Source organism: Salvia hispanica, chromosome 2 (genome assembly GCF_023119035.1).
Source record: "Salvia hispanica cultivar TCC Black 2014 chromosome 2, UniMelb_Shisp_WGS_1.0, whole genome shotgun sequence".
NCBI classification, from domain to species: Eukaryota; Viridiplantae; Streptophyta; class Magnoliopsida; order Lamiales; family Lamiaceae; genus Salvia; species Salvia hispanica.
In genome coordinates, this window is record NC_062966.1 from 1,275,863 (window position 1) to 1,301,170 (window position 25,308).

At 36.5% G+C, this 25,308-nt stretch overlaps 5 protein-coding genes across 9 annotated transcripts; 3 read left to right on the forward strand and 2 right to left on the reverse strand.

Annotated features, from left to right (window-relative positions):
- Window positions 1-513, forward strand: LOC125203617 (putative receptor-like protein kinase At3g47110). The gene is made up of 2 exons (XM_048102003.1): window positions 1-41; window positions 133-513. Exons 1-2 carry the CDS (start codon window positions 14-16, stop codon window positions 486-488), a joined length of 384 nt encoding a protein of 127 aa, XP_047957960.1. The 5' UTR covers window positions 1-13; the 3' UTR covers window positions 489-513.
- Window positions 514-4,093: 3,580 nt separating this feature from the next.
- LOC125205714 lies at window positions 4,094-7,822 on the forward strand. Its single transcript, XM_048104784.1, has 2 exons — window positions 4,094-4,531; window positions 7,280-7,822. The coding sequence occupies exons 1-2, from the start codon at window positions 4,280-4,282 to the stop codon at window positions 7,511-7,513; spliced, it is 486 nt and encodes a 161-aa protein (XP_047960741.1). The 5' UTR covers window positions 4,094-4,279; the 3' UTR covers window positions 7,514-7,822.
- Window positions 7,823-9,337: 1,515 nt separating this feature from the next.
- Window positions 9,338-15,248, reverse strand: LOC125205710 (protein S-acyltransferase 8-like). The gene is made up of 5 exons (XM_048104777.1): window positions 14,964-15,248; window positions 12,717-12,902; window positions 10,740-11,045; window positions 10,385-10,618; window positions 9,338-10,172 (listed from the first exon to the last, which is right to left on the reverse strand). The coding sequence occupies exons 1-5, from the start codon at window positions 15,000-15,002 to the stop codon at window positions 9,687-9,689; spliced, it is 1,251 nt and encodes a 416-aa protein (XP_047960734.1). The 5' UTR covers window positions 15,003-15,248; the 3' UTR covers window positions 9,338-9,686.
- Window positions 15,249-19,313: 4,065 nt separating this feature from the next.
- Window positions 19,314-20,692, forward strand: LOC125205711 (phytosulfokine receptor 2-like). The gene has a single exon (XM_048104778.1). The coding sequence runs from the start codon at window positions 19,502-19,504 to the stop codon at window positions 20,606-20,608; it is 1,107 nt and encodes a 368-aa protein (XP_047960735.1). The 5' UTR covers window positions 19,314-19,501; the 3' UTR covers window positions 20,609-20,692.
- A 645-nt stretch (window positions 20,693-21,337) lies between these two features.
- On the reverse strand, window positions 21,338-24,385 carry LOC125205712. 5 transcript variants are annotated; one of them, XM_048104779.1, is made up of 4 exons: window positions 24,163-24,385; window positions 23,008-23,615; window positions 22,455-22,515; window positions 21,338-21,903 (listed from the first exon to the last, which is right to left on the reverse strand). In XM_048104779.1, exons 2-4 carry the CDS (start codon window positions 23,463-23,465, stop codon window positions 21,874-21,876), a joined length of 549 nt encoding a protein of 182 aa, XP_047960736.1. In that variant the 5' UTR covers window positions 23,466-23,615; window positions 24,163-24,385; the 3' UTR covers window positions 21,338-21,873. The 5 variants fall into 5 exon arrangements, with proteins under 5 accessions (XP_047960736.1, XP_047960739.1, XP_047960740.1 ...); XM_048104782.1 differs by having other exon boundaries at window positions 21,338-21,908; XM_048104783.1 differs by lacking the exon at window positions 22,455-22,515 and having other exon boundaries at window positions 24,163-24,384.
- Between the last annotated feature and the right edge of the window lie 923 nt (window positions 24,386-25,308).

Genomic DNA, 25,308 nt, shown 5'->3' on the forward strand with positions numbered 1-25,308 from the left:
CCAAACACAAACAATGGCAACCATTGGCTACGCAGCACCAGGTGATGCTTACTCTTTCAACTTAGATTTCATCATATATAAATGTTTTACCTAATCCTAACAAAATGTTGAATGTGAGTGTGATATAATTAGAGTTTGGAATGGATGGCAAAGTGTCAATAAAAGGGGATGTGTACAGTTTTGGGGTACTACTGCTAGAGATGTTCACTGGAAAGAAGCCAACGGATGATATGTTCGGTGAAGAAAGGAGTTTAAAAGAGTGGGTAAGTGAAGCATTAGAGCAAAATGCAACAGCTGAAATCGTGGCGTCTACTTTGTTATCAACGGAAGATCAATATTACTCTGCAAAGGAGCTATGTTTGTTGTCAATATTTCAATTGGCAATGAAATGTTTAGCCGTTTCAGTAGATGAAAGAATCAATATGATTGAAGCAGTGGCCAGTCTACACAATATCTATACAACAACTGTAGCAGGTAATGGAGCTTGATTCTTGTATCCTTTCTGGAATTTCAATATGGTAAAGCTTAATAAGTTGATGTATTGATGGATAAATTTGATCTTATAGTCTTATCCATAAACTTGTATATGCAGCAACAACTTTTCAAATCTCAATAAGTTGATGGATCTTTATTTGGTCTAAGCTAGGTTCACTGGTTAAATCTTTATATTTTAATTTGAAGATCACAATCGACTTTATTTCCCACGCACTATATAATTCAATCTCTGATTTTATGAAACCAGACATGTTTCAAAGATATTCAGTTTAACTTAAGGAGTTTGTGTTTGATTTCTTTTAAATTCAGAGCTACATAGCCAAAGTAGGGCTTATGATCTCTCGTTACAGATTTTTTTTTCATAATGTAGGTGTAAGAGTTTGGGATTTAATTAAAATGATACAATAGTTATAAAGATATGGAACTACGCTAATGAAAATAAGTGCTGCCATTCTCCATACAAACGTAAATGCATGAATTAGTATGACTACCTAATCCACAAATTAAATTCATGACCTAGAAAACGGCCTTAAAAGAAAAGTTTTCATTTTCAAAAAACGAATAGAGTATTGATTATTTATATCCCACCAAGTTTGGACTGTGGAAATACCTAAAAAGAATTAGGAAGCAGTACTGAATTTTAATGACGATGCTAACTAATTAGTGTGTGTAATTCCAATCGGAACCTAAATCTTGAAGGGGAGCGAAGATTAATGTTCGAATTGCAATCGAACCATGATTAATCATGAACCTATATTAATTTGGTGTAAATAGGGAAATAAATTGAATCGAGCATGCAATCTTCGAATGAGACAACAGTGGCTTTTCATAGCCCGGAGTAGATTAATTTTAAAGGACATACCAACGTTTAGGAATGTCGGTGTAGCCCGTATCCCGTGGGCCGGCCGAATAGCCCGCCAAAATTTATAGGGTTAATGCTGCAAAATTTCTAGTATGATAAAATCAAAACCTGATTAGCCCGCATTCGATTAATCCCCAACCAGTTAGGAACAGACCCGAAAATCCGATGTGCTGGCGCCAAAAACCTGATAAAATTTCTATTATTCTATTTTTTTTACTCCTATCTCGACGCTTCATTGATTAATTTTACAATATAATAACTAAAAATATTACTTTCAATTTTATATTAAATATATAGATTATATATTGAATTTTTATTAATATAATACTTGATAAATAAATTTCAAACTTCAAATTCACTAAAAAATTATTTAAATTTCTAAAACATGCATTAAAATTTCACAAAATATCTCAAATATTAGTATTTGATCATGCTTATGATTGAATTTAAGATATCTCAAATGTATCATAATTAAATGTTTTACATTGTATGAATATGACTAATTTTAATCATTATTTATTGGATTGATCGCATGTTAATATTATCGGTAGCAACGCTATTAACCCGCTGGCTAGCCCGAAACCCGAGCATTTAGGGTTAGGGTTGAACTTTCATAACCCGAAAGAAATCACAACCCGATCAGCCCACACCCAATTGACCCGCAACCAGAGTAGGGTTGGCACGAAATCCGACTAGCCAACCCGATTGACATCCCTACCAACATTACAACAGGGAATGAGTATTTTATTGAGACAATGTGAAAGTAAAAATAATAAATTACTTCCTTCGTCCCAACTAAGTGGAATCGTATTCCTTTTTCGTATGTCCCAACAAAGTTGAGTCATTTCCTTTTTTTTTACAAAAAATAAAAAAAATCTAATCATTGTTATTTTATTTCACCTATTTTATTCTTTATTCATCTAACCTACTCTTTCCCTCTTCTATTTATTTTAATTTCTATTCAGCATAATTTCTCTCCGTATCCAAAAATTTTGTACCAACTTATTGAAACTGAGGAAGTAGAATTTAGTAATTTTATATCAATAAATTAATTGTCTAATTTTAAAAATTATTTTCCATTAAAGAGACAGAATACTTTAATTATTTTTTTTTACTTTAAAATAATATTAAAATTTGTGTCTAACTTAAAATATATATTCTCGTGGGATGGATGGAGTAATTTACGGGGTAATTACAATGTACATACAAAATGTTTCACCAATGTTTCAATTGAATACAAAATATTTTAAGTTAACAAATATCATACAAAAACTTTGATTAGTGTTACGAACTAGTACATTTCATCTAAAATCACTAACACTATCACTTTTTCTTATTTTTCTCCAAAATTATACCCTAAAAACATGATATTATTTCTCGAAATAATACCTTATGCATTGCCATATAAGCATTTTATCAAGCAATGAATTCACATTTAACTTTCAGCTAATATTTGTAGCTAATTTTATAGTCGAAAGGATGAAAAATAAGAAAAAGTTACGATGTTAGTGATTTTTAGACGGAATTAGGGGTGGCAAAATGGGTAGCAGGTAATGGGTAATTCCCATCTTGACCCGCTACCTGACAATAACGGAAAACGCTTTGGGATCGGATAGTGTGTTTTAAAGTTTTGCGGGTAGCGGGTATACCCACTATCCGCGCGGGTTTACCTGTTAGTCCCGATAATACCCGTTATTATTAGTATTAGTCATATTCCATCATTTAGTGTTCCATACGATTTATATTAATAAAAGTGTTTCAAATAGTTAAAGTAGAGAAAAAAAGTAAATAGTTATATAATACTCCCTTCGTCCCTCATAATTTGTCACCATTTGCCCGACACGGATTTTAAAAAATGTAGTAGAAAGTGGGTTGAAAAAGTTGTTGGCATGTGGGTCCTACTTTTATATATTAGTTTTATAATAAAATGTGAGTGTGAATGAGTTAGTGGAATATAAAGTCCACTACCAAAAATGGTAAAAGTGAAAGGTGACAAATATTTAGGGACGGACGAAAAAGGAAATAGGTGACAAATTTTCAGGGACGGAGGGAGCAATACCTATATACGCACTACTCATTTCGAAAGAGAAAAAAAATAAATAGTTAGAACTGAGAAAAAAATTAAGTAAGAGAGATAATAATATACAGAAGAGTATTTATATTATTATATTTCCAAATGAAATGCCTCTATTAAGGCGGAACAGTGGGAGTACTTTATATAATCTAAGAATTCTTTTAAAATATTTTTATATTTCAACGAACATACAATTAAAAATTCACCGGTACTACCTATAGAGTGTCCCCTCACTTCTATTCTTAATCTATTCAACGTTTACCATCGATATTAATAAAGTAAATTAGGGAACATTGACGATTATTATGGTTTTCAAATTTTTTATTAGGATTTCGGGTCGGGTACGGGATACCCGACACGGATATCGGGTAATTCCAGTATGTCGTGGGGTGGGTATCGGGACAACAAATTTGGCTAAAATCGAGTACGAGTACCTGACTTATCGGATGCGGATACTCACGGGTAACCCGTTTTGCCATCTACGAAATGTACTAATTTGAAATAGTAATCAAACTGTCTGTATGATATTTGTTAACTTAAAATATTTTATACTTAGAGTGAAACTTCAGTAAAACATTTTGTGCGCAAGTAAGGCGTAATTAATTTACAATTATACTCGTTACTCATCAATTAAAATTCATTTTGTAAACTCAAATTCCAATTCCATTGTAACAAAAACTCGAAAAAATCGTGATTTTCGGCGCATATTTTCACTGTTCACCGTCGCGGTTATTGAATCGTCGTCACCAACCCTGCATTCCGGCAGTCTGCAATTTCAATTTTAAAGCCCCAAATCAGTTCAGTTGCACAATTTTGGGAAGCTGTATATATGTATTTGAGTGAAGATTATGAGGCTCTTTAAGAGAATCGCTGGTTTGTTGGGGTTAGGGAAAGACGAAGATCAGCAGCACCGCGACGGCGACGCTGCTGCTGAGGCCACCGCTCCGCCTCCGTTCTCTGCCGGATCCGCCGCGGCAGCTACTGCTTCAGCTCAGCATCTCCCACGCAGAGGCTTCAGCGTTCCTGTTCAGGTCCCCGTCGAGCGGGACCCACCCGCTCCTCTTCTCTTATTTTGCCCCTCCGGAGATGGTGAAGTTCAGGTATGCTTACTGCAATGTTGTTTTTACATTTTTTGTGCTGAATCTACGCTGATTAGGTGGACATTTGTGTAAATCCCTCTTTCGCTAAGTTGATTAGGTTTTACTAAAGCTGAATCGTCGAAAATTGAAGTTTGGAGATCTGATGAGTGATCAACGTGTGCGTAGAAATTCGTGGCCTGAATTTTGCAATTGAGTTGATTTTCTTGACTAGGATGTAGTTTTCTCATGTAACAATTAGATTATGAGAGCTACGATTTTGTAAATCTAGTGGAATTGCCTAAATGTGTTTGTTTACTGTGAGATCATCATAAGCTACAGTTCCAAAGTGCATAACTGCATCAAATGAAAGAAAGATGCAAAGAAAGGATTGCTGGGAATTTTAATTGTGATTAGTCTCTGATCAAAACAAGGTTTGTCAATGTGGTGATCGGTTAGATGTGCTTGAGTTAAATGCCATGTTCCCGACTTGTGATCTGTGTTTGGCCGGTTTCCATTTTAAAACAGAATCTGTAAGTTGTAGTATTACACAGTTGGGGACTTGGCTCTGTTATACTATGTTTTAGCTAACTAGGGTTTTCTTAATTCTACTTCTGAATCAATGTGGTTAGAGAGAACAATAGTTTTCTTAGAGAAGGAAATGTATGCCGTATTGCCGTCGCAAAAATAAAATATTTAGATGCTGAGTTGCATCGGTAGAGGAAGAGCTAGTACTAGGGAGCAGTGCTACACTGGGTGAATTTACCAGGAGGAGAGCTGATAGGTTGAACTTTGTCTTATAATCCTTTTTTTCTTACCCTTTATGAGAAACTGTGTCGGTTGTTTGGTAAGCTACCAAAAAGGGAAGGTAGAGGAAATCAAATGTTATCTTTATATATCACTCCTTTGCTGACCCTCCAGCATTTCGATCCTTGAATAAAATATATATGATCCTCTGGAGTCTTGCATCCATGCTTGTTAGGACGTATTTGCTTGCAGAACTTCTCAGGTTTGTCTTTTAGAGTTATATCTATGTTAAGACTTTTTTTGCTGTTTCTGAAGTTCTGCATATAGAAAGTGATTGCCTTCGATTACTGAAGTAAAAAGTCAGTCATTTTTATTTGTTTTTGTAAGTTGTATGCTTCCATGTGATTATTGTGGAGATTGAATTTGTTTTCATGGAATTCAAGATCAAAATTTTGTTGGTCAGATTCTTTAGGGCATCCTAGACTATATTAGTAGCCATTTCATTGACTTTCGTGCATAAGTTTATAATTTAGAATGGAAAGTAACTCTTTGGAAAGAGGCTTAATTTTAATTATTCTATCTAAGTTAGTAGTCCAAAACGGAAAGCCTTCGAAAGGGCACTGTTTGACTAAAATGAAAACTTAACAACCACATTTATGTAAGGCTGGTATAATTTGGAATACCTAGAGGAAGCTGTGTTTTTATTTGAATATCCGGTATACTCTATTTTCTTGACAAAGAAGAAAGAAAGCTTAATGGCTATTAATTCTTTGGTAGGATGACTTTTGTAATTTCTAGGTATCAACATTGTCTGGGTTGCTAATTTTTCAAAATGAGCTTTTGTGTATTCCATTCTCAACCTTATATATGTGTCCTTGCTTGCTTACTGATCAATAAGGTAGTGTGGTTGGTGCTTAAAGAGTGCCGGTAAATTGCGATCCTTATGTTTAATCACATATTGGGCTTAAATATGCATTTGATTACTTACTCAGAATTAAACACAACTATTAGAGATGAATGTTTGCCATGTCATTCCTTTATTGCCAATTGGAAAGGTGGGGTATTGATGAAATATCATTAGTCCAAGTTGGTTTTCTGGTAAAGCCGCATATATATTAAGTTGATGCGGTATTAGAAATGTCAAGAGTATGGGCTATTTAAGGACACGAGGTAAGATCAGAGAGTCAGAGACGTGTCTGACATGGCTTGCCTATGTTACTGGAAGGCCCATAGGGAGCAGGGGCAATAGATTATTGGAAGTTGGATAACAGTCGTCATGAAATGCTTCCTAGATCTTGGAAAAGGGATAGCATTTGAGCATGTAGTAAGATTGCGTAATTGCAGGATGCAGACCAGTGCATTGTGTTCCTGCAAGTAGCTGTAATGGGCTAACATAAAGATGATGAATTTGATGTAGTATTATACTCCCTCCGTTCCTTGTTAATTGAGGCATTTCTTTTTGGCACGGAGTTTAAGAATAGTGTGCTAAATGGGTGGTGAATAAAGTAAGAGAGATGAAGAGAGAATAAAGTAAAAGAGAGTTACTTTTTACCAAAAATAGAAATGACTCAATTATCTTGAAACTTTCCAAAATAGAAAAATGACTCTATTAACATGGAACGGTGGGAACGGATGTTTCCATTTTCAAGAGCTGGGTTTATTGGTTTTCAAGCTTACTGCCTCAGATGTTGGTGGTATCAAGCTCCGGTGGAGCTGACTCTATAGGCTTACAGCTGGGTTGATTGGTTTTGCAGCTTTTATTACTCTGTGCTTGATTGAGTGCCTGTCGTTGCACAAATCCTATAAATAATACAGTAGTTTTATGAGTAATATCCTAGTTTCTCATCTTAATGTGGATTCTGCCCGATCTATATCATTGCTATATAACTTGTCATCGCATAATAAATTCTTTCCACTAGTATTGCTATGATTTATAATCATGTGCGTACACTGATGAGAAACTACTGCGGTAACACTTTTATCTTTACTGGTGTCAGTTCAGTAATTACATTCCATATTGCTCAGGGCTTGAGGTGGTATGCTAGGCGCCTTAAAATGGATGAAGATGGAGATGTTGCAGATGAGTTCCTTGATGAAGTGTCACCAGATACGTTAAGAAGTGTGGGAGCACAGAGCCCTGCACCAAGGTTTGAAGTGAAGAACAGCACAAAACCTGTCAAAGTGAAGAATCTGGAATTGCTACCTAACGGTAAAATTCATCATCTCGTGGAGCACCATGGCAAGCTGGAGTGGCTGTAAGTGAACAAGATTGGTTTCCATATTATTAATGCTGGTCCAAGTTGTCTTAACATTAACTGTACCATAATTCCTTCCTTCCTTTTTAGAAGAGATAAGAACTGATGTGTGTCACAATTCTTCTTCAATACTGTCGTTCTCATTACAATTCTTCGATTGAGGAATGTGCAAAAGGCAATGGTCGACTGCGATGCAACTGTTTAACATCACAAGTTGTTTTGCACAATGCCAAATTGTAACCTTGAAACGTTCGAGTTATCATTGTATACAGGTTATTGAGAGTTGAGGTCATGTTATGCGACTCTCGTCTCATTTCTTTTGTCTTGTGTTTGATTTGTTCTGCTATATGTATGTGTTTGTAATGCTTAATATTCTGGTGTTTGTGATGATTAAAGATTGTGTGCAATGGAAGAAACGAAGAAAAGAGTAAAAACCATGTAAAATCCTCTGTAGCAAATAAAGAAACATCAACAAATGAAACACCAGAAAACTCAAATATTTTTTTCCATGTTTCTATCAATTACTAATTCACTTATTGTTCGATTATGAAACTTATTATCCCCAAATAGTATCATTAACAATAACAGTAATGCCTACATAGTAAACATAGCGATCTTTTAAAAATTTCTCGTACTGCTGAGGCCATCAGCAATGTCTATCATCAACGTGGCATGCTTGATGGCCAATTGATTCTTCTCCAAAATGCCCTTGTGCTTCACAACAGCCTTGTCACAACGGTTTACATAGCTGATAATCACCTCACCATCTAGACCTGCAATGGCCGGTTCTTGTGAAACATCAGTTATGACTTTTGTCATGTATCCGGCAATCTCCTCATAACAGGACAGGCACTCCTCGACTTCCCTCGTTTTGAACTTAGCATAAGTGTCCTGCAAATAGGACAAGGTCTTGCACACGTAAATGGAGGTCGAGTTTATGGCAACCTCGAGAAGGGGGACTAAATTGTCCTTTTTTGCATAGGCAGCATGACTTCTTTTGAGCACACTGAGGCAGAAGGGCCTTTCCACATACAACCTTCTGTAAAGGCAGAAACGGTTTACTGTTTCATATGGAATTGCATTTGGTGAGTTTTTGTTGCGGTGATCCTTTTCTTTTGATGCAATTGTTGGTGAAAGAATGACTAGGAAATAGAGGTTAAGTGTGAAGAATATTACAATATATCTTGAAGGATCCATTTATTTTCTGATGGTACTTATCAAGAATGCACTATACATACAATGTTGAGTTTAAGAAAATATATAAAACTGCTGACATTAATATGTTGAAATGAATGTGGATGTTACGTAGTGCTTATCACTTTCATTGTTCAAACGTATAGAACATGCATTAAATCGAGTTGGCCATTTGATTTCCATTTAATTCAAGTAATAGTATTCCAAGAATTGATACTTCCTCGGTCCGTCATTAGGAGTCTTATTTCTTGGTGACACGGATTTTAAGAAATGTTAAGAAAAATGGGTAAAAAAAAGTTAATGGAATAAGGGGTCCCACTTGTATATATTAGTTTTAAATAAAATGTGAGTGGAATGAGTTAGTGAAAGATAGGACCCTATTACCATTTATGGTAAAAGTGAACCGGGACTCCTATTCGTGGACGGATTAAAATGGCAAAACGGGACTCCTATTCGCGGGCGGAGGGAGTATTAATTACAGTGTTTTCTTATGCCTAATCTTCTACCTCTGCAAAAAATAACGCAATGAATTTAACCAAATTGTAACGATTCACAGCTGAAAATAGTTGATACAACATAGATTATGGTAAAGCCGCAAAATAAAAATGTTACCAAATCTATGTAAAAAAGTTAATTACACAAAGAATACTGATTCATTAACCCACACACACTATGGATATCAAATAGGGAAGTTTGAGGTAAATACAAAGTAAGAAAAACGACATTTTCCCCCACCACAATTACATAAAACCTTCACATTTTTCATAAAAATAATAAAAAAGGCAAAGATTAGATTGATCCAAGGATGAGCAAGAGATGAATGATAGCACAAATCTTAGCCTAAACAGGTAGTAAAAATGGATCAACTTGGCCTTGGATTGAATAGAAGATGGCATTTTTCTTCCAATATCTAAACGCAAAAGGAACATCGTTCGAGTTGCAAGTTTACCGCTTGATGTCCGGTGCACGCCTACTGCTCTTCTTCACACTGACTGCAATGCTTCTTTCGAATTGGCGAAGTTTCCCTCATTGCCGATGTCCCAGCTCCCACTTCGCCCCCAATTTGGGTGTCGTGTTGGTTCTGATTGCACGCCAGGGGGACGTCTGTCAGAACCCAACGCGGAATCTCCTTCAGATGAATTGTGATGGGGTACGTCGCTTCCTCTACTACGAATGTCAGCTTCAATGTCTTCAATGTTATGACGCTGTGAGATTTTCAAAAGATCTCCACCGATGTCTAAATCATCTTCCACCTTCATACGTCGGCCATCTCCAGGTTCCTCTGGTTCGGCATTGTCCCTAGAAATGGGCATCGGTGGCCTCTGGGATTCCTCCTGCACCAAAGCTCGGAAGTTGTTCTTTGAGGGCTTCACCGGTGTACAGAATACTTCAGAAAAGTTGTTTAAGCAACCACGATCATAGACATTGATCCTGTTGTCAGCTCTGTAGCGGAAATTCTCATAGGTTGTCTGCAATGAAAACCCCAAGATAGTAATTTGTATTATGACCTGAAGTATTTTCTCAAAGCAAAATTGACAAATAAGATTAAAATGACTCTCGACAGTTTCAGCAATGCTTCTTTCACTCTCAAGAATAGAAAATATTTCTCCAGTTTAAGTGATGATGTGTTACAGTAGAAACAAGAAACTGAACTTCAGAATGTTAAAAATTGGAAGCAAACCTGATTTGTGCTTATTAGATAAAGGTGAAATCCAGTCAGCCCACCAACAAACCATAACGATATGAAACAGTAACCCATCAGAATCACAGATACAGGAGATTCTTTCATTGCCGTCCACACAGTACCTTTATGATCATCCATCAAAACCTTGATATAGTAAGCTGATATTGAAAACACAAAGATGCAAAGAAGTGCTGCCGAGGAAACAAAACAGAAGAAATAACGGTAGTTTCGCTGCATAGAAGTTGAAGAAAAAAAAGAAGTTAGGCGTAACGAGGAGCAATGCAAAAGAAAACCAAAATGCAGAGAAAGGAAGGGTCGAAAGGAATCAAACGATTTGAAGAAGATATCTTACCATTCCTATGCACTGACCTACCCAAGGGCAGTGATGATCAAAACGCTCCACACAATTATTGCAGATCGAGCAGTGTGAGCAACGAGGAGGACGATATAGCATACAGGTATCACAATATTTAACTCTGACAGGGAGTCCATTGACCATTACTTCTTTGGTTCGAGGGAACTGGAGGCTTGGTGTCTGCCGTCCACCAACCTCCACTGACGCAGAAGTATCATAACGAAACTCTTCTTCTGGAGGGTGTGAATTACGTGGCACAATCCCAGGATCTCGGGATGAGGTTAGAAACAACAAAACTAGAACCTACAGTAATCAATTAAAGACAACCATAAGCCATGAAGATTTCCATATTACATTTGTCTCTTTGGATAATCACAATGACCATAAATGCAATACTGAATATAAAATGGTATTGATGATCAGTAGAGTATAAAATACACCTACAGTGACTTGCTTAGCCATATATTCCTCCATCCCACAAGAATATGCACTCTTTCCTTTTTAGTCCGTCCCACAAGAATATGCACTTAACAATTTTGGAAACTATTTTCTCTCTAACGAGGTGGGACCCATTCTCCACTAACAATACTTTAATTACTTTTTCTCTCTACCTCTCCTATTTCACCAATTTTGCATTAAAACACGTGCCGAACCCAAAGTGCATATTCTTTGGGGACGGAGCGAGTAGTTAATAGTATGAAACCACAAAGTGTGAAAAGAGAAAAGGAAGTTCAGTCACCTAATGTGGGTATAAGTCCACGTGGATGAATTAAAGAACCACAAAGGTGGTTTCTTCTATGCATTCAATCAGGCTCCTTCTGAGCTGCCATATGGCCGTATAATCCGGTTGTAAATTTAGGTTAACAAATAAATTATCTCAAGAAAGTTTTATTCAAAGCATTATTGGCTGCCATTGCACTATTGCAGCAAAAAAAGAATGCGCAGAAACCAAGCAGGTAACTTGTAGGCTCTACAATTAAGCAATGCCAAACTTCATGCTTCAAAGGCCATTCCATGTTGTGTGAGCTCATCCACAATAAGCATATACCAACAATAAGGTGATGTGTATTTCTGGTGTTACAAGTCATACTGTTAGAAATTAGTGGAGCTCTTTGGTACACTAAACTCAAGACACTAGCATCTGCGACTAAACCATAAGGCTGCCCTGGATCAAATTCAGAAAAACATAAACTGAGAGTATTATTTAATCCACGTATCCTAGAAATTATCCCAGAGAGGTGTATGCCACAGTTATGTTCTTTGAAGGGGTTAAGATCATACTCATTTAGCGGATCATTTTAGAGAAATTATATACCCTATACTTCAGAATTTAACGGTCAAAACACCATTCTCCTTCTGTTATTTTTTAGAGTCACACACTAACCCACTAGATGATTTGAATGCCAGTCTATATTAGTAGTAATGTATTATTTCTCATTCTTTAAGGAAACACATATTAGTATAATGTGATGAGAACACAATATTAGGACGCCAATATGAAAAATATAACACAACCCAAACAGTAATTTATCCAGCATACCCTTTTTCATCGAGATACAAGATACAAATCATATCAAGAATTCTATACTAATATGGTATTGCCCTGATAACCAAAAACATAAGCATTGCTGTTCCAGATATCCTGTACTGAGCATAAGAACCCCCTTCATCAGCCTTCTCTGTCACAAACTATTAGGTACCTTGTGCTGAGACTATTGTTAATATATTCTTAAAAATAGCTCCTTAATTACGTAAGAGAAAGTTTATAGAAGACTCCCATATCCATATGATATATTCAGAACCAATTAGCAATTTAGATTAGGATGAGCAGAGATGACGAATTATTACTACTAGTAGAACAATCAACATCACAGGTTATAAACCAAGACGCAGGAGGATGCATCCATTAGCAAACAATTTAGGAAAATTCCCATAATATTTACATAATAATCAGGAGAGATATTAGGAACTGACATGAATGGTGAAGACTATAGCAGCTACAATGATTGCATATCCTGCATTGTAGGACGAGAAATGGTGACGAAGATGCCTTGCGACAAAAACACAAAAGATAACGACAGGGGCAATGAGCAACAATAAGGTGACAAGCAGTGATCTTGCATCGGGGCCAAAAATCAACCTCCCACTCAGGAAAAAGATCTGCAGAAGGTGCAAATTAAATTTGTCATCTACATGTAGAATAACATAACCTTTACTGGAATAGAATCACCTGCACCCTTTCTTTCAAAACATATTTTAGTTCTCTCAAATTTGCAGTAAAAAGGGGTTAGTGTATCCTGTCTAGGTACTAGTCCTAGATATAGGAAGAAACAAGACTCCAAGTGATAATCAAGATCCCAGCCACAGAATTTCTCAATGTAATCGAATGTATAGACTACTAACTGACATACAGAGAGAACGCAGGGAGGTTGTAAATACTAATTACCACTGCTAAACATCTGATAGGGTAAGCTTTGATTGCATTCAACAACTTAACCCTATGTGTTAAGAATTTATGAAAGCAATTACCTTCCCAGGCCAAAGTAGTCACATCTTAGAAGCTAAAAGTGAGTTGTAAAAGCAAATACTTCAATTCTACTATGTTCATTCCTAAGACATGTGCATAAATACCACTTGATTCCAATATATGGTCATTTCTTACATAAGCATGAATATGTATCCATGAAACAGAATAATACTTGAGCAGTTTTGATAGGCAGGAATATGCAATTTCAAGGCCATGTGCAATGGTGATTGGTGAATAAGCTAAACTCCACATGCTAACAAAATGCAACCTAGCGTCAACAGCTATTTGAGATTGACAATATCAGAATGATGTGAGAACTTATCAACATTTGTTTTGAACAGTGTAACATATCCACTCCCACAGGCAGAAAGGTTAAAATTTTAAGTGCTCAAAGGCATATAAGAAGTTTGCCAAGTGACAACAATGAATATGAATAGGCAAATAAGAACCTTGTTATTATAATCTGTATAAAGATAGCATACACCTAAATTTAGCCAAACAATATGAAAAGATAAGTGTGATGTAGCATTGAATAATCTGGTACAACAGTTTGAACCAAATAAAACAGTTCCGGTTTAGAGATTTTGCATCAACTGTCAAAAGCCACCAGCATCATCATAGTTTCCTTTTCTCTATAATGAAAGATGAAGGGCTTGGTGTAAATATCGATTATCAATTCCTACTAAAACAATTTTAGGAGTACTAATTTCAAAGATTTTACTATAGGAACAATTTCTGTACATGACACTCAAAATAAATCCCATACATACATAACAAACAAACTAATATGTGATGTTACAGGTACTACTAAAAGCCATGTTTGACATTAAATGTCATCACCCTTAATTGGTGAGCAAAGTGGCATTTGTATATCACAGACCAAGCTGAGTCATGGAAGATCTTGATTCTGATAGTTGTATCGTGAAAGTAAAAGAGTTACTTAATACAAATTATTGATTACAATACACACATCTCACCACCCTTAATCAGTGACTAAATAATATTATACTATGTTACCACCGACTGCAAGCCTTCAGTTCTAATTGCCATATCAGAAGATACAAGATTAATGTTAAGAAAGGATAACGACTATTTGCAGCTGAATTGCTCATTTATTTCACAAAAACACCCAAATGTCTAATTTTTATGTGAGCTAAAAAGGTGCTGGAGCATATTACAAATACAATCTATACGACACATCATGTTTACAGTTAAGCACACTCGTCAAAAGTTTCACTTGATCCACCCAAAAAGAAGATCAAGGAAACACAGAAATCATCCAATCATGCATCAAATCTGGATTCTATATTACTACACAAAAGTACTAATCCAAACAAGTGAGAATTGTACAACCAGATATTCAATCAAAATAGCAATACAACATCAAATTAAGTGCATTTAAGTACCCCATAGCTGCAAGATTAAGTACATGTAAAGGGGAAAGCCACAAATAAGTCTTATACTCCACACATAGGCATACACACAAAACAAAAACATCCCATTAAGCAAACAAAACAAAATCCTTCAGCTGCAAATAACCACTTCATTAAAATAAACAACTTAAGAAGAGCAGCAGAAAAAACAAATAACCCTAATTTCAGCACTCTCCCAACTTCAAGCTAAGCTAAAGCAAAACAGAATTCCACAAAATTAAACAGAAGTCCAGAAAATGCGAAAAACAGAATAAATCTCACATTGTTACCCTTCCATACTTGGTACACGCGCTTAGCCATTCAGCACAAAACACAACCAGAAAAAAAAATTACAACGGAGCTACGCCGGAAGCGAATCGAAGATTTCAAACTTGGACAGTCTGCTCATCTCACAATAAAACGCACAAACAGTGGCGATGGTGAGAGTGGGAAACTTTTAGGTGTAATTAATTGTGTGCTCCCACCCTTTTTTGCTGTGTGTTTTTGGGCGTAATTATTAGAGAAAGGTTGAATTTGAAAATGCAGCCAATTTAAGATTGGGGTTTTTTAGGGATTTTGAATAGTTGAGGGGTCTTCGTCTTCGCTGCCAACCCGATTTTACTATTTGGAATGTTTTTGGGGAAATGGATTCCTTTTTTTTGTTGAGTGATAAATTAATTCACTTTTTTTGGAATTTTGTGTCACTAATCATTCCTGTATTACTATTAATTTAGGGTTGAATTGTTGTGTTTGGGTGGCGTTTTGATTTGAAAATAATACATTATTGGTTGATTAATTTAGCTGGACATTTAGTGTTTTATTCAAAATAATGGGTGGCCAATTAAATGCCGATTTATAAATGTGCAGAGAGAAATAAATACGATACTCGATTCTAGAAATAAGAAATATAATTGTGGATTTAAAATTAAGTATCGCACTAGCACACACAAGTTTTCAGATGCGTAGCTACACAAATTTAAGTATTTTACTAATACATGAATAAATCTTGCATCGACATTGTAATGATTTTTTGCATCGATAGTTTGCTTCATGAATATGTTTCTTACTATTAACTCGACGATATTTTTTGTTATACATGTGTTGTGTTTTTCTAAGATAAGTCTACCCTAGTGCCTTAGCTTAAAAAGGTTGGTAGCTTTTCATTAAAGAAAAAGTTGCACGTTTGAAATTATGATTATTTATGTTTATATGTGTTGACAGTAAATTGTTAGTACTCATAGTAAGTTTAAAGTTTCAGCCATCAGAAAATTGACTTGGTAATTATCGTTTCAATGTTTTGATCACCTCATTTTTTTTAATATACTAAATTCTAAAAATAAAATAATGGATACTAAATAATGATTATTTAAATAATAAAAAAAATTTATGTAGACATTCTAAGTAGGGGCGCAGGCAGCGTTGGAGCAGCTGGGCAATTGCCCCCTCTCACCCATCTCAAACCTTAGATATTTATATATATATTGTTAATTATACACTCTAACCATATACTAAATGTCCCTCTTCAAATACATAAATTTTTCCTATATAGTATTATATTTTTGTCTCTTCTCCAATGAAATCCTGGCCCCTTGATTCTAAGAATGAGACAAAATTAATCTTTACTACAATTTTTTCTTAACGACTGAAAAACAAAATAGCCCCATACAAGTATACGATAGTATTAAAGTGAAATAAAAATAATCATAAGCATTAGTAAAATATACTACTAGTCCTACTATATTCATTTCAATTGATTTCTTCTGACCTCAATAAGAAAAAGGTACATATTCAATTCAATATTAATCTACCATAACCGAAACTAGAAGGGCTCCATACCTATTGTGTGTATACCCTCCAACAATGTTTGAACATGAACATACAATTATATTTTGTGTCCGATTCCTAATTTTTGAATAGAAAATGTGGAGTAATAGATATCTTAAGACACTTGCCACTAGCACTTGCTTGGGACACGATAGCTACATATATATACCATAAAAAATAGTAAGATCGATTATCTGATTAGCGTGTGCCCGAAATGCCCCTGGTCGGGTTGTCTTAGGCCTCGCCAAACCCATCCCATAGCTCGAACACTGCCCATTCCTAGCCCTAACCTCATTCGAATTTGACCCAAAACTCAAAACTCATTTCCACATTTGTAATGTTTAACATTGAATATTACTCCCTTCGTCCACGATTAAGAGTCTCATTTTTAAATGGCGCGGGTTTTAAGAAATGTTAAGAAAAATGAGTGGAAGAAAGTTAGTGGAATAGGGGTCCCACTTGTATATATTAGTTTTAAATGACATGTGAGTTAAATGTGTTAGTTGAATGTGAGGTCTCTTTACCATTTATGATAATTATGAACCGTGACTCTTATTCGTGGACGGACCAAAATGGAAAAACGGAACTCTTATTCGTGGACGGAGGGAGTAGTATAAATAAGTGAAGTAATTTTTATAGTAGATAAAAGTATACATAAACACCACCGTGTTAATAAACAAAAAATTATTTAAAATATATTAAATCGGGTCTTGTCGGGCCCGAGCCGGATTGATCGGATGGGCATGACCCAAGTGTTATATGGAGGGCCGTTTATTATTTTGGCTTAATAGTAAAAACAAAAATATCATTTTATATTGAGTGTTAGCCAATTTATTGGCATATATACAACTTTTTGATCAAATGATTATCGTGTCATCCAATTTTAATCGAAACGTTTATTCAGTTTGACTATAATCTCAATATGACCACACGTTTAAAAAATGACTATCCAAATATCAAATGAAATGTTAGGCCTTCTTTTGGCTATTAAGCCCATAAATTTGGTAATGTTGAGTTTGGGAGAGTTTAATGATTTAAAGGTTTGTTGAATGTTTGAATTCAAAAAGAAGTTCGGTTTCAATAATTTATATCCATTGTTTCTTCTACGCACAATCTTTTCGAATTTTACGAAGCAAGTCTATTGTTTATATGCTTTGTATCCGTATAGTTTGCCGCTAGCTAAATGAATATGTATTGGGCCTAGCTCGTCGTATGTGTGCCTATTTACATAAAAGTAGGGCATGCAGCTATGTAATCTGAAAACAATCTTAATAACATCTGTTCTTCGTTTCCTGCCCGTGGACGTAGCCAACACAATGTTGGTGAACCACGTAAATTTTGTGTCTCTTTACGTTTCTGTTTATCTCGATTACACAATTGTTCTATTATGTCACAACACCTATAAAAATAATTCGAACACATTATAAAATATAATTAACTTAGGAGACATATTCAAACATGACGATCTTAGTCTAGTTAAATAGATATAAGACCTTGAATTAGAGTTGGATGCAAATGGAAAATCACCAATATCACGTTGCGCATATTCCCTAGTCAACTTTTTTCATAAAAAATACAACCAAATAATACTGTTAACATCGTGGGGCCAGCACTCAACAGCCTATAATACATTGTATTAGTAAAACTAAAAACTATTTTTGGAATTATTCATAGAAGTAAATGTTGAGTTTTGACTAAAAAAATTAACGCGACATTCAATTGAAAGTTGAGGCAACAAAGGAAATTTAAATGGACTTCGAAAATTATGTGTTGAACAAAGTTTGTCGATCTGTTGTGTCCATGTTTTTGTTAACGTTATTCAATGTTTCTAGAAATTAAGTACATTAATTTCCATTGGACACTAAAAACAAATTGTAGTTTAGCTTTTTAATGAAATAGTAATTTGGTAATGAGGTGAATTATTGTTTTAGGTATTGTTTGGAAAGATTGAATTATAAATAACCTCTTTGGAAAATGTACTTGCATTTTCTAATACTATCTGCTAAATAAAATTATATTTTAGTTTTATGATAGTTTTACACTATTTTGAACTTTTTTTTGCCTTTTTACACTTTATAGTTTTAATAAATATTATAGTCATTTTATATTTATGATAGTTTTACACTATTTTTGAACTTTTTTGCCTTTTTACACTTTTTAGTTTTAATAAATATTTTAGTCTTTTATATTTAATATTTCCCTCTCATCTATTATTTCTTTCTTTTCTCATTTTCTTCTCTTTCTAAGTACTCCCTCTATCTGTAAATAGGAATCTCGTTTTTCTATTTTTACTATAAATAATAATAGAGTATCACATCACATCTCATTTAAAAGGGTCTACTATAAAACTAGTGCTATCAAAAAATAAGACTCTACGGATGGAGGGAGTATTATTTATTTAAATTTTTATTCATCTCTAGCATTCTCCATTTGTTCTTATTTTAATTTAGTCTTGAAATGTTAGGTCTTAGAATTTTAGTCTTGAAATGTTAGGTTTTAGTAGGATTTGATTGTTGATTGCATTGAAATAGAATAAATTTTAATTATATATAGTTCCAATTTTCCCCAATAATATGTCTACAATTTGGCAAATATAGGTCTATTTCCCCCCAAAATATTAGCTGGCATATTCTTACTTGATTGATAGTTTATAATACAAGTATAATACACATTTTTTCATGTTAGAACATTATTAGTACTAGCTTCAATAATTAGCTACTTATTCAACATTGTAATTAAATTAAAATTATAAAAATAGAGAAAAAACTCGATAAGAAAGAAACAAAATGGATCAAACCGTTGACGCCCCCCACCTTAGTCTACACTGCAGGCAAGTCTTCTCTTTGAACACCTCTCTCTCTCTTTCTCTCTCCTCACCGTTAATGGCGGCTCCCCCTTCCCCTCTCCCCAGTCAAAACATCCATCTCCTGGAGCTCCAATCCCCCTCTAAAACCACCCACGCGCCTCAATTTCACCTCAATTAACCAATCCCCAAAATGGATCAAACTCACCAAGCAATCCTCGCCGCCATCGCCAGCTTCTTCGTCGTAACCCTAGTCCTCGGCATCATCATCATCCTCTGCAACACCGAGTCCAAGCACCACCGCCGCCGCCGCCGCTCTCACCCGAGCCCCTCCGTCTTCGACAGCTTCGACCCGAGCCTCCCCCACGTCTCGATGCAGGAGCTCGTCGCCGCCACACAGAACTTCTCCAAAGACCTCATCATCGGCGACGGCAGCTTCGGCCTCGTCTACAAGGCTCACCTCCGCCGCTCCGACACCGTCGTCGCCGTGAAGAAGCTCTCCCCCGACGCCTTCCAAGGCCTCCGCGAATTCCAAGCCGAGATCGAAACCCTAGCCAAGATCCGCCACCCGAATATCGTCCGGATCCTCGGGTACTGCGCCACGGGTCAGGATCGGGTCCTGATTTACGAGTTTATCGAGAAAGGCAGCCTCGACCAATGGCTGTACGACACGTCGGATGGTGATGGTGGTGATGACGTGGAAAAATTCGCGCCGCTGACGTGGCACTCGCGGATGGGATTGGTGAGGGGGGTAGCGGAGGGGCTGGCGTACATGCACCACGAGCTGGCGATCCCGATCATCCACAGGGACATCAAGGCGAGCAACGTGCTGCTGGACACGGGGTTCGGGGCCCACATCGCGGACTTCGGGCTGGCGAGGAGGGTGGAGGGGCCCCACTCGCACGTGTCGACGCAGGTGGCGGGGACGATGGGGTACATGCCGCCCGAGTACGTGGAGGGGTTTGCGGCGGCGACGATGGCGGGGGACGTGTACAGCTTCGGGGTGCTGGTGGTGGAGGTGGTGACGGGGAGGAGGCCGAGCCTCCCGTTCCCCGGGGAGGACGGGAGGGAGGTGAGGCTGATGGAGTGGGCGAAGGCGATGGCGGGGGCCGGGAGGTATGTGGAGATGGTGGATGGGTGCATTGCGAGGGAGGATTTGGAGAAGGGCGTGGTCGAGGAGGTTGTCAAGATCGGGCTCGAGTGTGCGCATCATCATACCAAGAATAGGCCTACTATGAATCAAGTGGTGGAGCAGTTGAATCACATTTTGGGTGTTGTTGGATCGTCTAAATTCTTGTGACTTGTAACTAATTCTTTGCCACTCACTATGTCTTTGCATTCAAACATTTAATATTTTCCAATATGGATATGGATGGATCTAGCATTCAAACATTCAAGAAATTATTTGAATCGAGGTAAGTTGAAGCGATCTTTTTACTGGGTTTCTCGATCTTAGGTCACTATGCGATTAACCATCGATTACGGTTCGAAATACACAAAATGTGAGTTGAATCGAAAGAATCAACATGTCGGTTGTGATCCAGCCAGTTAGAGACTGTTAGTGTTCGAAAATTGGAAACCGAACTGACATGTTGTGAGGACTTAGGTCTTAGGAGCTGAAGGAGTTAGATAATTGAAAATAACTGAGATTCTCTTAGAAGCCAAAGGAGTTAATAATTGAAATTCCTACAGTGTGTGGGTAAAATAATAGACCAAAATCAGGCTCATTCCACTCGACTAATATCACAACTAATAACCTCCATTCCATAACACCCTTTCTTTTTTAGTTTGTCCCACAAAAAATGTCATATTTACCTTTTTTAAAAAAGTTCTCTCTCATATTAATATAAATATACTATTTTCTCTCTCGACCTAATACACAAAAGAATATCACCTAAAATATAGATTCTCCAACTATGCGATCTTATTATGAGAAAGAGGGAGTATTATTGATTTTACTACCAAAAGTCAAGATACTAAAACCTTGTACTACATCAATACAGTTATACGATTCACTCCCAGGCAAAGATTTTAAAATGAAGGAAAGGTTTTCTCAAAAGAAAAAGAAAAAATGTACTACAAGTCACTCTTAGCCATAGGCATCAATCAAAGCAGAATATACACAGCTTTTCAAATAATTACTACTACTGCATATTGACAACTACAAAATACATAACTCATCACTGATGTCCTTAACAGAGGAGAACGAAACGACTATATCCTCATTCATGCGTTCGGCTCACCTAAAGATGACAGGAGCTCTTCTCTAACTCAAAAGAACAATATAAGAAGGCCAAAAGACGGAATTTTAACCTTCAAAAACACCATATCCTAAAGCGCCACAACTGAATGCAAGCAAGAATATGATCAGAGCAGGCTAGTGAATCGCCATGGCATCTTGCATTACCTCCAAGTTTCCATTTTCTCGTAATCCAATGACAGGGCTAGCAGAGATCAAACCAGTGTTTTGGTTGCTCGGACTTCAGGTAGCACATGAAAGGCTTGTCATAGTAATAGTCAGAAACATGGCCCACTACATTATTCGGCATGAGCAACTCTTTGCAGTCAAATAATCAAATTCATCGTCCGATCCATCTTCACTGAGAAAATACACACTTGATTAGAAAGAGGAAAGTGAGAAGAAACATGCAGATAAGGGCATCTTTGTAGAGTCAAACATTCATTCCCCAATTTGGAAATACATGAAACTTGACAATATCGACAGTTGGATGAAGAACCCAGCGTATGAGTACTAAAGTTGGCTACAAGATCAGCATTCTAAAGCATGTCAAAGAACAATCCAAGAGGTATACTATTGATCCACCCAAAAAACTTATCTACCTTATATTGACCAAACTTCCACGAAACTGAAGAGTGATGTTTGCAATTCACTGTGTCTTCATTGAAAATACTCATGGCCATGTGCAAGTAGGTATTTCAGAATTAAATATAACGTATGGAAAAGTAGTTCTCTAAAATATTTGTTTGGATGTGTTTTTAAAAGGAATCATACTAAAACCTGCTTCAGCATTTGATACACTAGAATTGAACCCATATGCGCTGTATCATGATAAGTATATACTTTTGTCATAAATTGTACATATGGTATGAAGACATTTAAAAAAAGATGAGCTTAAAAGTAATACCTTGCACGAAAGCAGATACCAGATCAACCTAAGCGTACAACCTTGCTTTCTAGAACTACACCTAAACAAATCATGAATAAACTGAGTTTGCCATAAGGGCAAAGAATAAAATGACAGATGACACTGTCCTCCCTGCCTTATACATCATAGACAACATGAAGACCAAGCTAGAGCAATAGAATAGAGGCAAAAAATTTGATGTTGTAGTAACATGCTTGGAGCCAGCACTTCAAGTACGACCTCATTAAACATCATTTTTCGCAACTAAATTAGCAAATTGTTAACAAAATGATATTTTCCACACTAATACAGTTGAAATAGAGACAGAGGGCAGCAAAAGCAAACACCTTTTGGTAGAGGTAATTTTCAAATTCTATAATAACATGCTTGGAGCAAATTTCAAGAAAGATTTGGACTTTACATCACACTCCTCCACATATATAAAAAACAAGCAAGCAAGTGAAAAAATCTGGAAAATTTTCAAACAGGCACATACTGATATGGTAGCTACTCATGTTTTTGTTCAAAATCATGCATCAGAAGCTCCTGTTACCTCATCTCAAATTCTCGTATCTCAAAAAGCTCTCCCCCAGTTGTGTCCGTCCATTGCACTTTCCTCCTCTCCAACTGACCTGTGTCCGCTTCATGCTTGTTGGAGTTTCCACTATCAGCAGCACGAGCAACCGGACCAATATTTGCTGACTTCTTCAGGCTACTCTTAAGACTAACTATCGCCCTAATATTTTCATTGTAATTAACTGGATCATCAACAGAATTCACTTGAACTTTACTCTCGTCAACATCTACAGGCTCCGGCAAAACTTCTTGGTTTTGAGTCGGTCCAACTTTGAGAGGAAAAGATTTTTCACGTCCAGCGGCATGGCGACCAATGCACACAAAGGAGGCACACCCGCGGACTAGCCGGTTCTTCACAGGAGCCAGGTGGAGATCAGGATAAGGATCAGTCTCTTGGTCTACCAACTGGTACTGGCTCCACGGTGCTACTCTCATGGATTCCTTCTCGTTTTTTCCGACCCGATAAAAGAAGTCTCAATCGGTTACTATCTCCAGAAGCTGAAGAATAGAACAAAAAACCTCCTCCCTCCACTACCAATAACACCAGTTGTTCTCATCTGATTCTGACCACCATCCCACCTACTTCTGCACCATAATTCACCTCTAAATTCATCTCAAAAGCATCCAAATTTAACCTCTAAATTCTACAACACAGCACAGAAACACAAAAGCAAGATGCAAACTCCATATAAAACAAAAACTGCATTCCAAATTATCCCCAAAAAAAAACTCCAGTCACCAAAACAATCCAAATAAATCGATTATCTCATCTAACAATGCGGCAGCATTTAAGATCAACAAAAGGAAGCATCTTACAGAGACAAAAGTTGCCACAAAACGACAAAGAGAAAAAGGCATACATTATTGTAGAGGTTCCACAGAAAAAGATGAGATTAAAATTCCCTTTCACACTATAGTTGAATTACCATAACAAGCCGAAATAAACAACGAATAAATTGAACAAATCAGCACACTTTCACCAAAGAGTCAATAATATCTATCGACAAGGCAGTCAACTGAAAGGTCAAAAATGGAGTAATTTATGGAAACGCCAATCAACAAAATCATACGCATTTACTAAACAGTCGCAGCCGCCATATATAAAATATTACGCACGGAAATATATACATACAGATCTGAATCGACTCGATCGAAGAAATCACCGGGCAAAAATACGCATCTGCAATTGCGAAGGGATTTTCCGGCGAAGAAATACGGGCTGTGGAGAAATCCAGAGAGTGAAGATTTTACAAAACCGATTAAAAAGACGGGATTTTTTCTCAATTATTTATGTTAATTTATTTATTTGCATATTTATAGGGTTTAGTGTGAGAGATGAATGAATACTAAAGATAATAGAATGGAATTAATAAATGTCACAAATTACATGAATTGACAAAAAATAAATGAGGGAGAGAGAGAGAGTGAGAGGCTACTTGCTGTCTGGCGCATGACAGCGATGGGTCCATTATAGTAATTCATCTAGTGCGTTACCAACGCGGGGCACCCGCACACTCGGGACCGTGGTTGCACAGCCGCGTGTGGTGGGACTCCGAGCGCGCAAGTGGTCATAATTGATCACTAATGTGGACAAGAGTCGAAGAAATGGATCACGACTCGACTCCACATCCTTTGCCAAATGCGACTAACCCACCTCAAGGTGCGTTGATGTTTGTGAGTGGAAATGCGATAAAGAAGCAGTTGAAAAAAAAAATAGGTGTGTTTCGATTCTCTTTATAATGAAAATTTTATTTTAATTATGTATTACTCCTAATTGTTAATTTCCATGTAGCTTTTCATTTCTCAAACTACTAGAGTACGTAAATAAAAATAATTTAATAAACAAGAAAGGAGAAAATGAATAACGTAATAGAAGTGTTTCTTAGTTTTAGAGCATCCACAATAGAGGCTAGCGGATAGGCTAGCCGATCGCGGGCGCTAGCCGATCCGCTAGCCTCCATTGCGGCGATTTAGGCTAGCCGATCGGCGAGCTCTAGCCGATTTGCGGGCGCTAGCCGCCAAAGTAGGCTCAATTTCGGCTAGCCGGTTGTATTTTTTTAATGTATTTTTTATGCATTCTTTTAATTTATTGCATTTTTAATGTATTTTTTATGCATTTTTTATTGCATTTTTAATGTATTTTTTTATGATTTTTTTTTTAATTTTATTTTTTTTAGGATGTACTCCCTCCGTTCCACAGTAATAGAGGCGTTTCGTTTTGAGCACTCATTTTGAAAAAATAATAATAAATAGTTAAAGTGGAGAAAGAGTAAAGTAA

Bases quoted from the DNA above. Each gene is read 5' to 3' on its own strand.
- LOC125203617 (XM_048102003.1), top strand. From the start codon at position 14: ATGGCAACCATTGGCTACGCAGCACCAG. The intron at 42-132 runs GTGATGCTTACT...TGATATAATTAG, and splicing joins CATTGGCTACGCAGCACCAG to AGTTTGGAATGGATGGCAAA.
- LOC125205714 (XM_048104784.1), top strand. From the start codon at position 4,280: ATGAGGCTCTTTAAGAGAATCGCTGGTTTGTTGGGGTTAGGGAAAGAC. The intron at 4,532-7,279 runs GTATGCTTACTG...CATATTGCTCAG, and splicing joins CCGGAGATGGTGAAGTTCAG to GGCTTGAGGTGGTATGCTAG.
- LOC125205710 (XM_048104777.1), bottom strand. From the start codon at position 15,002: ATGGCTAAGCGCGTGTACCAAGTATGGAAGGGTAACAAT. The intron at 11,046-12,716 runs GTCAGTTCCTAA...TGATTACTGTAG, and splicing joins CTATAGTCTTCACCATTCAT to GTTCTAGTTTTGTTGTTTCT. The intron at 10,619-10,739 runs GTAAGATATCTT...ACTTCTATGCAG, and splicing joins TAGGTCAGTGCATAGGAATG to CGAAACTACCGTTATTTCTT.
- LOC125205711 (XM_048104778.1), top strand. From the start codon at position 19,502: ATGGATCAAACTCACCAAGCAATCCTCGCCGCCATCGCCAGCTTCTTC.
- LOC125205712 (XM_048104779.1), bottom strand. From the start codon at position 23,465: ATGAGAGTAGCACCGTGGAGCCAGTACCAGTTGGTAGACCAAGAGACT. The intron at 22,516-23,007 runs GTAACAGGAGCT...TGATTTGTTTAG, and splicing joins ATACGAGAATTTGAGATGAG to GTGTAGTTCTAGAAAGCAAG. The intron at 21,904-22,454 runs GTATTACTTTTA...TTCTCAGTGAAG, and splicing joins GGTATCTGCTTTCGTGCAAG to ATGGATCGGACGATGAATTT.